The sequence below is a fragment of the Lygodium microphyllum genome, chromosome 13 (genome assembly GCF_053477565.2).
Source record: "Lygodium microphyllum isolate KBCC chromosome 13, Lygodium_microphyllum_v1.1.10, whole genome shotgun sequence".
Classification (NCBI taxonomy): Eukaryota; Viridiplantae; Streptophyta; class Polypodiopsida; order Schizaeales; family Lygodiaceae; genus Lygodium; species Lygodium microphyllum.
This window is the reverse complement of record NC_141147.1, coordinates 46,184,240-46,197,752: the sequence shown is the minus strand read 5'-3', so window position 1 is coordinate 46,197,752 and position 13,513 is coordinate 46,184,240. Positions and strand designations below refer to the sequence as shown.

The 13,513-nt window shown below is 41.7% G+C and overlaps 1 protein-coding gene across 4 annotated transcripts in view; it reads left to right on the top strand.

Moving 5' to 3' along the window:
* Window positions 1-13,268, top strand: part of LOC148026584 (glutamate receptor 3.3-like) — a 42,066-nt gene extending 28,798 nt beyond the window's left edge. For 2 of the 4 annotated variants that reach the window (XM_087691035.1, XM_087691036.1), the window contains exons 3-6: window positions 7,217-7,497; window positions 10,898-10,929; window positions 11,021-11,424; window positions 12,164-13,268. In XM_087691035.1, coding sequence (XP_087547161.1) covers window positions 7,217-7,497; window positions 10,898-10,929; window positions 11,021-11,424; window positions 12,164-12,667 — 1,221 coding nt within the window. In that variant the 3' untranslated portion in view covers window positions 12,668-13,268. Of the gene's footprint in view, window positions 1-7,216; window positions 7,498-10,897; window positions 10,930-11,020; window positions 11,425-12,163 lie in introns of those variants that run through there. The other 2 variants (XR_015692849.1, XM_087691037.1) reach the window with 2 other exon arrangements.
* Window positions 13,269-13,513: the final 245 nt, after the last annotated feature.

Here is a 13,513-nt window from a genome sequence, read left to right as displayed (position 1 = left end):
TGAGGATGGGCGAAATTCGCCTCTTCAGTAGGATTCCTGGGTTACAGTGGTTCGTCGTAATGCAAGACAGGATTCTCGCTCCATTCTTGCTCATCCTCCGTCGCCCCCTATCACTCAAACCTTTCAACGTAGAGGAAGGGGGTTTTATATAAAATCCCAATCTTCGCGTGCTTCGCCAGTAGAAGATAAAAGGCCTTCTGATTTTGCTTTGCGTTTCAATGCGCGTGGGAGGCTTGTGCCTCCTCGGGATGGTTTCCGCTCCTAGCAACAGCACTTTCATTCTTGTGCTTCCATTGCCAGCTTGCAGAGGGTAGATCTTGTTGATGTTATTTGAGGTGAAATGGGGAGATTCCAGGCTGCTAAGGCTATTGATGTAAAAGGGAAAGAAAAAGCGGCGGTTCAGTAGTTCTTCTTATTTGTGATTCATCATGAAAATTGCTTTGTGGAATGTGAAAGGTATTTCTTTGGGCAGAAAGAAGTATCGGTTGTGGAAAGTGGTGCTTGCTGGAAAATGGGATGTTTTGTGTGCTGTGGAGCATAAACAGCACGCTTTGGCTGGATCTTCATATGTATATAAGGATTATGCAGTTTTCTTTAGTGGTCGTCCTCTGTACAGATCGGGAGTTATGTTGGTTGTCAAATCCTCCCTACAACCATGTTTGGTCTCTCAAGACCCTCATGGCCGATTTTTGATTCTTGAAATAATTTTTGAGGGTGAGGTTTTGTGGATAGTAGGCATGTATGCTCCTTCTAATACAAGGGAACGTCGTCAGCTTTGGGAAGGCCTGCACTGCCTTGCCATGGCTCGTCACGGCTTTGTTATGGGTGATTTTAATGCATGTGTCTTTGCAAATCAGGCGACCTCTTTGCATTCGGTTATGGATGGTCCTGAGAGATAGGCTTGGGACGCTCTTGCAGCAACATCTTTGAAACAAGACATGTAGTCCTGGATGCATCCATCACAAGATGGATACACTTATCGTTCTTTTCAGCATCCAAACACTTGGGCCAGACTGGATGGGATATACATCTGCCAAAGTGACTCTTTTCTTCATGCAGTCATCATCGATATGTGCGTGTAAAAACAACATGTTTTGTCAGATCATTACCCTTTGGTCCTGGAAATGGGCCACAGACCTGTTCATGCATTTAAGGCTCTCCTTGCCCGTTTGCCTCTTGTGTTTAATCAATCTTTTTTTCAGCTAAATCAGTTTTTGGAAGGTGTTCAGCAACTAATAGCCTCTTTTAGTTGAAGGGTCCTATCTACCGGAATGGAAGCATGGGCAGTTTTTAGGGATAATGCGCGAGCATTATCCCGACAATATGGTATTCAACATGCTTCCTCGTTTCGAGCTGAATTGCAGCATGCTCAATCCTTATTAGCTCATTCCTTGTCTCTATGTTAGACTGGGAATTCTAATGATGACTTTCTCACATGCATTGAATGGTTGAAAGGCAGGGTCCAATCTTTTCAGGAAGAGGACTATGCAAAATACAAATTGTTGGCCAGAGTTGAAGCTTTACATGATAACTATTGTCAAACTCATCAATTTTTTGCTCGTCTGCATCATAAATATGCTCGGGAAAATATTGTGCGCTTAACAGATGGGCAAGGTGATATGGTGACCGATCTTGCATCTATTATTTGGATGTTTGTTGACTTTTATAGGGCCTTGTTGGGTCCGCAAGAGATTCTTTCCGATGTTGTTCTCTCTGCTTGAACATATATTTGTGGCCTGGTTAGTAATCAGGTTAAACCAGAATGGGTGAATCTAATGGAGGTTGATATTTCTGAAGATGAAGTGGAAGAAGTGCTATCTCACTTGCCTTGAAGGAAAAGTCTAGGCTGGGATGGGCTTCCTAATGAGCTATTTTCAGCCCATGTGCAATTGCTTAAGGACCCATTAACTCGCTTGTGTCAGCAGGTGTGGAACTCTGGTATGATGCCTACGGATTAGAAGATTGCTGTCATCAGGTTGTTGCCCAAGGTTCCCTCTCCGACCTCTTTGAAACAATGGAGACCCATTTCTGTTATGAGATCGTTATATAAAATCTTCTCCAAAATTATTGCCAACAGATTGCAAAAAGTTTTTCCGCACCTCATTCATTCACATCAATACGGTTTTATTAAAGGTCGGAATATAATGCACAACATTTTGAATGTTCAGCTCGGAATTGACTATGCCAAAGCTTCTAGCCAGCAGGTTGTTATGCTTCAGTTGGATATTGAGAAGGCTTTTGATCATGTTAGCTGTTGGTCTTTCTTGCGATAATTAATATCTACAATGGGTTTTGGATCCCGTATGATTTTTCTAGTTGATACTATTAGTCAGGGTGCTGTGGCCCATATTGCTCTTAATGGAGGAATTCAAGAGGAAATTGCCTTATCCTGGTCCCTTCGGCAAGGTTGTCCTCTCAGCCCTTTGCTGTTTGCTTTGGTAACTCACCCCATGCTCTCATTACTGGATAAGTTGGCAGCTCAAGGTGAGAGATAGTTGGCTTAACTCTTCCGGGCTGTGACCAGCTTGTGGGTCAATCTTTGGCAGATGATTCTTTTATGTTTCTTAAGGCGGATCGTATTAATGTTAACTGGGCAATGGTGGCTTGGAATCTTTTTGCTTTGGTATCGGGTCTTCACATTGATACTCAGAAATCCACCCTTCTCTCCTGTACGGAGAATGATCTGCCTTGGACTGGAATGGAATTATGATCACAAGGGGTAATATAACCAGACACTTGGGATACCCTATTGGTGTGGAGGTTGCTCCCCGAGTCTTGCTGGATTGGATGGCCTTCCGAATTCATGACAAGTTCATGTACTGGAAATCCCAGAGTTGTCCACTACATGTTAAGCTAAAAGTGGCTCAATGTATTATGATCAGTATGATCTCATTCTTTCTGCCATTGCTTCCTTGGACTAAGAAGTCCATTTTGGATTTGGTTCAGCCTATCAGATTTATGCTCTGGAAAAATAAAGGCAATCGTTTGGGGCAGGTTTGGATCTCCTGGCAGCATGTGACCACTCCGAAAAGGATGGGGGGTGCAGCTTTGCTAGATGTCAATTTGCATATGGCTGCTTTGAGGCTTTCCCTGTTGCAGAGTCTATGTACTCAGTGCCATCCTTGGTCCGACATTGCCAAATTCCTCATAGAAAAGACTGGCATCTTTCATGGTAGCACGGTTATTCATGCTTCTTGGTGGCATGTGCTTAATTCGACGAGACCTTTAAAGGTCTCCTAGTCTTTTCTCCTTTTTCATTTGATGGCTTCCTAGCAGAAGATGCTTCGTTTTGCAGTTTGGCGTTCCTCGGATATTCGTAAAGAGGAAAATTCGCTGCAAGGAGAAATACTGGCTTCCTCAAGGTTATTCGATTGGCCACAAAAAGATTTGCAGCGAGACAAGTTCAATTGGATGGCTAGGTTAGGGTTGAAGACAGTCTGTGATGGTGTTATTCCTGGGCAGCCTTGTCTTTATTCCTTTAGGCATATTCGTTAGTACTTTAGGGTGCCTCGTGGATACAAAGATATTTGGTCGTCCATACAGGACAGTCTTCAGAGGTTCTTTCCTTTGCCTGCGTTACAGCCATTGGATCCTTGGCGTGACTGGATGTTTGTGCTTCCTGATGATTTTGGGAAAAGATTAGCTAATCAGATATATCATCAGATGGTGGAAGCCAAGAGATGGGTCATGGGGAAAGTGAATAGGTTATGGCATCGTAGGGATAGTAAAAAGAAGTGGCGGGAAAGATTTATCTAGCTTTGGAAGTCCAAGGTCTCGTATCAGGGAAAAGTGTTCATGTGGCGGCTGCTCATTGGGGGTCTTCCAATGGGAGAAGTGTTCCGTGCCCAAAAGATCTCTATTGGGTGTTGTGTTTTCTACACTACGTGTAATGAGACATTGCTTCACCTCTTTGTCTCCTGCCCTGTTGCGCGATAGATCTGGAATTTTATTTCCCGTGTGTGGACCTCGGTGACTCAACACCGCCTATCAGTTCGTTCGTGAATTATGGGAGATATGTTCTCTATGTCCTCTTTAAGTTTAGATTGTTCCTGCCTATTTCATTTCCTTAGATGGACAGCCTTGTGGCATATATGGCGTACTTGCAATGCCTTTATTTTTGATTCAGCATCGGGCATCCATGGGCATGTGGCCCGTGTGCGAGGAATAGTGTTATGGCAAATCTCCTCTATGATGTCAGCGGACCTGGTTCTTCCGAATATTGTTGCTCCCTGACTGGCGATTGTTCGCTCTACTCCAGCTGCCCCTTCTGTGTGATCTATTAGTACCGTTCATGTAATAGGTTGTTCTGGTTGTTCTGAGAGCTTGTAGGCCTCATGTAAATATTAGTTACACAAAGAGTAAGAGAGACAGAGTATGCTGACCTGATGGTCTGATGTAATAGAAAGTAAGAGATACAGAGAGAATGTTGACCTGATGGTCTGATGTAAATATTCACTATCTAATTCAATTATCTTCACGAAAAAAAGAGAGAGAGAGATGATCTTTTGGCTGGATAGGTCTGGTGTAAATACCTTTCTTCTTCTGCTTCTTCTTCTTCTCCTTCTCCTTCTCCTTCTCCTTCTCCTTCTTTTTGCTTCTTCCTGCTTCTTCCTTCTTCTGCTTCTCCTGCTTCTTCCTGCTGCTGCTGCTGCTGCTGCTGCTGCTTCTTCTTCTTCTTCTTCTTCTTCTTCTTCTTCTTCTTCTTCTTCTTCTCCTCCTCCTCCTTTTTTGAGGCTAAATTGGCCTATGAGACAAAGCCATGTACAATGTTGATCGTCACTAGGCATTAAGTGTGACATGCTAAAAGATGGTCAATGCTATATTGTGAAAAGAAGCTAAGGTGATGTACAAGACAAAATAATACCAATGTAGGGATATATAGGAGAATCAAGCAGTACAATGTCTAATTGTGTAGCTGAATCATATATAGATATCTTGTTCCACTCAATCAGGATTGGTGGGTATTATGCCATACATCCCTGATGAAATAGTATGGGGGTAGCATTTGGACTGATCCCTCAGCTCTGTCATGTGCTGCTCATGTTGCAGGTGGATCTCCCTCATCTCTCTGGTGTAGCATCTCTATTTGGTATCCTTGTATCTGTGGACGGCATGTTGCTTTGATCTCCTTAGCTCTCTGGACTATCACCCCTCTTTGTGTGGCTGTTGTGTGTGGAGTCACTATCTTCAGCCAGCCCGGCTACACACACGCACACGCACACGCACACACGCACGCACGCACACATAGAGGAGGCTGTTGCTGTTGTCGGCACTTGTTTGGAGCAGATTTCAACCATTTAGCCTTCAGGAGGTGAAATTTGCATGTAGCATCCATTGGAGAGCACAAGATCAATAGACAATTGCATTTATGACCCTCCTAGTAGCTGGACACAAGTAACAAGCATTTCATGATCATGCCATCTTGTTGATTGTAACTATCTGTTCTGGTGGATCTAGCCCACACTTCAAGGCATCAGCAGGGCGGCAACATTTATGGTGCTCATAGGCATTGGGTGGCAGCATTAATTGCTGCTTGGATCAAGTGTTAGCTGATCAAGCTTTGCTTTCGTGACAAGTTTTTAAAATTTCTCTCTCTTCAACATTCTCTCTCGTCTACAGTTATTCCCTTAGCCTGGATAGCAAAGCTTTTTCTGCTGTAAACTCTATTTTACAGCAGAAATTAGGGTTTAGTAGCCACCTCAGGGCCCGTGCCAGGAAATTTAAGCCTTAGTACTTGAAATCAGTTTTGCGGGAGTTCGAGGAATTGCTAGAGATTTCAAGAAGCCAGCCATCCCAATTGGATTTGGGGTTCATTTTGACTAGCCAAGGGTCAATTGGAGGCCAATCCCTTGTTAGATCAACGTGCAAATCAGTTTGAAGGCTTGCTGGTCATTTTTGATAGCAAGAGACACTGGAAAGTAAAGGAGATTGGAGCCAAATCTCAGTTTACTTCATCCAAATTTAATAGAAGCTATAGAAATACCAGAAGGGGCATTAGTTTTTGGGGTTAACCAGGAGTCTACTATCCAAGATTATTTGGTAACATTTTGTATTTTTCAATTTGTGTGAATTTAATGCTTGCTGTAATTAGTGCTTAACTAGGTCATTACTACCCTTTCAGAGAAGGAAGGCTTTGTTTTAGACTCCATGTAGCGGAGATTGATTTGGTCTGTGTGCCTACATAAGACAACATAGCAGACAAATACACCAAGGCTCTATTCTTTAGGCTTACGTCTATTTGGGGGTTGATATGCGACATCCTTGTTTCGTTCACATCATTCACTCTAGGGGGGATTGTTAAATACACCTTGTATTTTCCTCTAAGCCGTTTTAGTGTGAACACAACCCATTCATGGGCACTTGCGTGGGAGGGGTTTCCCCCATGTGAACACACTTCAGTGTGTCTCTCTATATGACGTCAGGGTTGTATCTTGTACTTTCATTCTTGTGATTCATTATTCTGAAGGCACTCTTGCAAGCTTCTTTGTGTGTCTACTCTCACTCTCTACTTCACTTCATGTCTATTGAGTTGTGCATTCGATCCAACAATGAGCGCATAGATACACAAGAGAATCGATGAGCTGGGAAAGGAAGCCAAGTAACAAGGATCAATGAGACACAACTGATGCATGACAAGATGCCACATGGAACGTGCTCAAGTCTCTTGATCCTCTCCTGGTATGTGCAAACCACTCATTCACTGAAGTGATCAGTGTGTTCAATAACCATGTCCCACCCCTCTATACACGAAGACACAATATCATAATGTGTGCACTAATAACCATAGATTGGTGCATAAGTGGAACATAAATGAGCACATATGGTATACCCATGTGACTACTAGTAACAGGCTTTGAATTTTCAGTTTGAGCTTAATTACATCCATGCTTAGTTTGTTAGCTCCTTTCCAATTCCAGGTATATCTAGTACATTGAAACAGCCCAATCTCATTCAACCCTAATCATATTCATTTGCTGTTACATATGTGTCACACTGTCTGATTGGGACTTGGGACTATCACTGTAGCTTCTGCAGTCCATGGCCTTCTCAGCACATGTCATTATTGAAAAGTTTGAACTTTATAGTGTCTAATCCAAGTGTCAATTTTCTCAATATTAGGACATCATATGGCAGTCTGATGTGCTCTTGAGGCTTTTTTGAAGGTAGGACTTCTTAAGTGACTTCCTAACTGCAGTTAATGGTTGTCAACCTGCAGGTATTTGATGCAGTGGTTGGTGATGTTACAATAACAACAAAGCGGATGGAAAAAGTGGACTTTACACAACCTTTCACAGAATCTGGGCTTGTTGTGGTTGTACCAGAAAAGAATAAACATCAAAACTATGCTTGGGCCTTCCTGCGACCCTTCACTCCAACCATGTGGCTTGTCACGCTAGCATTCTTTGTTTTTACTGGTGTTGTAATCTGGATGCTTGAACACAAGATAAATAATGAATTTAGAGGCCATCCAAACAATCAAGTTATAACTGTCCTTTGGTACGTGTTTGCATTCCTTGAAGTTTTATTGGAGACCATCCATGGGGATAAAAGACTTGAATTTTGTAATATGGTTTATAGCATCTATAAGCTTTGAGTTGTCTAAGCTGAGTTGATCCTATAACTGAGACATGCTAAAGAGCTGAGGTTTTCTGTAGTATGGCAAGTGACTAAAGCACAAACAGAAGCCTCATAATGTTTTCCATGTCAAATGTAGCTTCTTAGAATTTAAAGATTTCAAAGTAGCTGCATGTGATGAATTAATAAAGGACATATTGGTTGTTTCTATTAGCATGATTAATCTCATAAGATTTTGAAGAAGTTAGAAACCATCCAGCAGCACAATCAAATGAAACAAGTCGCTTGCAGTGTGAGATCAGCACTCGGTGAAGCCTCCACAAACTGGTGGTGTCCTTTGGGAAGGGGTGTGGGCAGTAGTGTGAGGGGGAGAGCTGAAGGCTGGCTGGTAGAATGAGGGATTAGGGATGTACTAATGCAGACTCCTATTTATGAGGATTGGGTGTCAAAAATAAGCCATGGCCTAGAAATGACCTTGCCTTTCAATTGATGAGGAGAGGGCGCACACTTTGGTACTTTGGGCTTCAAGTAGGCCTAGCTATAATTATATGACTCCCTTACAATGACACCAAACTAGTTACTTTTGACCAACTTATGACTTCCTTGTGGGTTGTATTAATTGAGATCCATAGAAGCACAAATCTGTTACTTTTGGCTGAGAATAAAAGTGCAAAAGACACGCAGATTCCCAAGGGGTTGGGGCAGTGATGTAGGCTGTAAACAATGAGTTCCCCCGATAAACAATTGTTATTTATGATTGGTGAAAAAAACAACTGTTGTGCAATGACCAAAGTTCCCATACATGTACAATTTATACATGCTTGCAAAGAATATGGGCAACAATCTGCCCAAACACACAGCTTATAACCTAAACAAATAGCCCTAGACAAAGTCCGGGCAGAGTGCCTTGGGATTGTACAACTTGTCAACATCTTCGCACATGATCACAAAGGAGAATCAGGTTGGAGCACTAGAAGGGGAGGAGAGAACAACTAGAGGAAAAGAAAACATAGAGCCGACATTGGTGAACAACAAGTCTTTTCTTCTCTTGACAAGCCTCTAGCCCAGAAACACTTTCTAGCTGAACTTAGGGCAATGTATTGTGCATCTATATGGGGAGTCAAGACCAAGGTTACACTAAAGGAGGTGGAGGGGGGGAGGAGGAGGAGGAGGAGAGGGATTCTAGAAGCTAGCAAAAGAGGAGGAGGTATAGAATAGTTGGAAAGCCGGTGGAGGGACGATTTCCAGTATGAATTGCAAGAAGTTATAATGATCACATGATATGTATCTGTGGCTCTAGGAGCAGCCTTTGTAATGTCCAAAACCTTCCCATATAGGCCTTTGTAATGTCCAAAACCTTCTTGTATAGATTATGGGTTTCTTAGTAGAGCTACTCATGGCTGGCATTGAAATCATCACGGTGGTGGTACAAGATGCTGGTATGCATAGACCAGTTGTCAAGAGGATGTGAAACATTTGATTAAAAGTTAATTAAATGTGCTAATGTCACTTGTATATGTGAGGTGCATGTTAATTGTTTTACAATGTAGGACCTAGGACCACGAGATATCAGTGCCAAAGGCAAAAGTTGTAGTAAGTTATGTTTGACAGTTACTAGGTGGTACTTGGTGTCAGATTTGGGCCTAGACCAATTTCTTGGCCACTAATGTCAGTAATACTTGGAAGACAAATTGGCCTAGCTAATTTAATTATTGATCGGTGGAATTATTTTTTCGGGCACTAGAATAATTGTTAAATTATTTTTAGAATTAATATTTTGAAAACTAATTTAATAAGCTGGATATTGCTGAAAATCGGAATTAGAAGATTGCCACTTGGCAAAACTTGCCCATACAAGTGGGAAAAATGTTTTTGGGGTTGGTGAAAGTCTATTCTAGCTATTGTGAGAGAGGAGGAGGCTGTTAGAGAGCAAGGAGATATTGCTAATGTGATTTGTAGTCACCAAGGACCATTCCTACAGTAGGTGACAATAGTTTGGAACCCTTTGGGTGGAGTTGAAAGTAGCCCAAGGTCCTTTTGGTGCAACTGATAGTATACAGGAGGGGGTAGTAGTCTTTCTGGCGATCCTAAGCTGTAGGTGACAGCTTCCATGGCTATTTGAGCAAGGCAAAAGCAGTTTTTCAACATTTCTCACGATGAAACTTTGAAATTTCTCTCTCCATAGTATTCTCTCTCATCCCTAGCCATCTCTCAAGTTATCGTAGCAAAATCCAACCATTTGGGTCGTCAGAGGTGGAGATGTTGGAAAATCTCTGCTATACATCCTAATTTATAGAAGAAATTAGGGTTTAACAACCACCTCAGGATGCGTGCTCAGAATTGAGGGCCTAGGACTTGAATTCCAACAGCTAGAATTGAGGAATTTCAGGGAGATTCAAGAGGCTAGACAACCAATATCAGATTTGGGGTTGAATTTGTCTTTCAAGGAGTAGGGTGAAGGCCAATCCCTGAGCAAACCAAGGGGCAAATTGGTTTGGAGGCTTGCTGGTCAGTTTTGACAGCAAATGGCACGTGGATTAGCGAAGGAGATTAGAGGACTCAGTTGTACACTATCCATTTTGCAATAAAAGTTGAAGAAATATGGCAAGGGGCACCAAATTTTGGAGCCAACAGGGTGTCCAATGTCCAAGATTGTTTTGTAAATTGTGCTTTTCAGTTTATGTGAATTTGCTATAATTACTGTCAAATCAAGTTAGTACCACCCTATCCGAAGAGGAAGGTTGGTATCAGCAGCACATGGCATGGTAGTATGCAGTTAACTCTTTCCAATTACATGTTGTTGTAGGCTACATGGCCTGTTTCAAAAGCTGGGCTTAGCTTCAAGAGGGAAACTCAAGATTCTGTTGGTCCAACTAGACGTCGACTTTGATGTACAGCTCTTAGGCTTACAGCAACTGTGAAACTTGTGAATCCTTCTCATCCAGCTCTTCAGGAGTTGAAAAAGGCTTGCATGTTGCTCAGTAAGATAAACAACACAGGCTGGTCAAATCCTAATACCCTCATCATCATGTTACTAGGCTGTGATGCATTGATGAATCCAAATAGCATTACATAATTAATCAGGGGCACTGTCTCAGTAAAGGGCTTTTGAATAATCATTATTTTAGACCAGTTTCCTCCTGTTTAGCTGTTCGGTGTGTATATGCTCAAAGTTTGTTCATGATAAGTGTTGTATTGATGAGAAGAATTTTCAGATAATAACTGCGCTTTTTGGTGCATATCTAATGAACTGTTTTAAGAAGAGGATCTTAAAGTTTTGTCAACCAGAAACTAATTTTTGTCTTCATTTTTTTTCTTGTAGGTTTACTTTCTCAACTCTTTTCTTCTCTCAAAGTAAGTGTAATTTATTAGTATTTTTATTAAATAATATCTGTCCCTCTATATTGATTATGCATTCAGTAGTCAAAGTGGTTTGATTATGCAGGAGAGAACACAAAAAGCACACTGGGGAGGTTCGTCCTTATCATTTGGTTATTTGTAGTGCTTATTATCATTTCAAGCTACACGGCAAATTTGACCTCGATTTTGACAGTCCAACAACTTACGCCTACTATTCAAGGCATTAGTAGCTTACAAGCAAGCACTGTTCCTGTTGGTTATCAAACTGGTTCCTTTGCGAAAGACTACTTGATAGGTTTGAACATAGCAAAGGAGAGGCTCAAGCCCCTTTCTACAATGGCTGCTTATGCAAATGCTCTTAACTTGGGTCCAAGCAGAGGAGGAGTTGCAGCCATTGTAGATGAGCTTCCTTATGTGCAACTGTTTTTGAGCACTCATTGTGGCTACACAATAGCTGGTCAAGTGTTCACCAAAGCAGGCTGGGGATTTGTAAGTGTCACTGATGCCTCCCTTATAAACAACACTTTTGAACAATGTCTAGCGGATATTCTGTTTTAGACTAAATACTATCTGATTGGAGACCTGTGCTGCTGCTATAAGCCTACAACCAAATACAAAAGTACTTGAGCAGAGTTGATGCTTATACGTGCTAAGAACATGGCTAGAGAGACAATGTACAATGTCTTGTGAAGAACAAAACATGAAAATAATGGGAGAATCTAACTGTTAACTCCAAGATATGCCAGAGCCCGGATGAACTAAACAGGCTCTTATATGTTGCCTGCAAAATCTAACAGAACCATAGGTCACTGCGGTTATGGGCACATTCAAACTAATTGCATTGAGTTGCACTGCTCATCGTTCAAAACCGAAATGCATGTGTGGAGGTGAATGAACTCTTCCCTACATCTTAACGAGTCTCCTTTTGTGTTCTATTCCTCTTGGTTATTGTGGTTCTTGCTACAGTAGTAGCATAAGTACAGCCCTATTTTGCTGTAGTTTACATGACATTGATCCACTGCTGGTCTTGCTGATGTAGGTCAAACTAAGTCTCTTATGTTTATGGTTTCTTATCAAGCTGTTAGCTTCACATCTTACATTCATCTTCTGTACGATTGTTTTTATACTTCATTCTCATTGTTGGAATCTCTCTCTGATTCAATTGTAAAGTTGCATGTTCTTCTTTTCTCCCTAATATTTACTAACAAGGTGCAGAAAATACATTCAGGCTTTTCCAAAGGATTCAGAATTGGCTATAGACATGTCAACAGCTATTCTTAGCATGTCGGAGAAAGGTCAGCTACAAAGGATTCATGATGCATGGCTTTCAGCAGACCAATGCAATTCTGGAAGCCCTCAAGCTGATTCCTACCAACTGTCTCTATCCAGTTTTTGGGGTCTCTTCCTGGTGACTGGGTTGGCATCAGTTACAAGCCTTCTCATTTATTTGATCAGGTTACTAAGGCAGTTCTCACGAAGAAGTGACGTGATAACATCTGACTCAAGCAGATCTATGTCCCGTAGTGCAAAGCTGATCAAATCCTTTGCTTCATATGTGGATGAGCCCAGGGATGCTTCAATGAACGAGAAAGGGTCTAGTGGCAAAGAGAAAAGGAAGAAAGAGAAGAAGGTGGCTCAAAGGCCAGATCAAAACTTGCCCGGACACTGTCAAAGCCCAGATGAAGACTCCCTTCAAAATGGGACTGGAATTCTGAGCTCTATACAGTTTTAAGCAAAAGATTTTGGACTTGTTGGCAAGGCTTAACTATGTTCAACCACTTGTAATGCTCTCATGGCAAGTAGAGGAACTTGATCTCTGTTCCAGATAATGGTGGATATCCTCCAGATGTCAATATAAGATCACTGCACACAAGGTCTAGAGCTTTTCAAAGCTGCAGGGTATGTACATTTCTCACATGAGGGAATACTGGCAGATATAAGCATGTGACACTGAGCAGAAAAGATTGACAATATGATGAATATGATACCATTTTTTGGCAGGTGGCAACTGTCATTACACTGAATATACATAGGAGAATGTCAAGTTGCTGTAAAGTTGCTTGGGATCTGGTCTTATTGTGATGTATATTCTCTGTTTCATTGGCATTTTTAAGTCTGGAAGGAGGATCATTACATGTGATGCACCCACACCTCCTTAATCACTTTGTAACTAAAGAAGGGACTTACAGATTCTATATGAACTGGGCCGAGATTTTAGCCAGTGGACTATGGGCATCTCGTGTTATTCCAGGTGCAGATGCACACATGTTATTGTCTTTGTAAAGCATTGCATTATCATTCAATATATAATTGCTTTAAGCTTTAACACTTTATTGCCTTTGTAAAGTGATGTGAAGAATGTAGGCCCTTGAGGTTAAAAAAACATGTGTGGCATGATGAGAGTGTTCTCGTGTTTGGCAAGCTTGCAACCATACACATCTTTTGACTGCTACATCTTTGAAGATCACTTCAGCAGTCTCTGTTTTGTATCACCTCTCTCTTCATGAGATTGGCCACCAAGTGCATTCACTTTTGTCCTCAATGCCTTTGATGGGTGTAATGCTCCCACTAAACATAA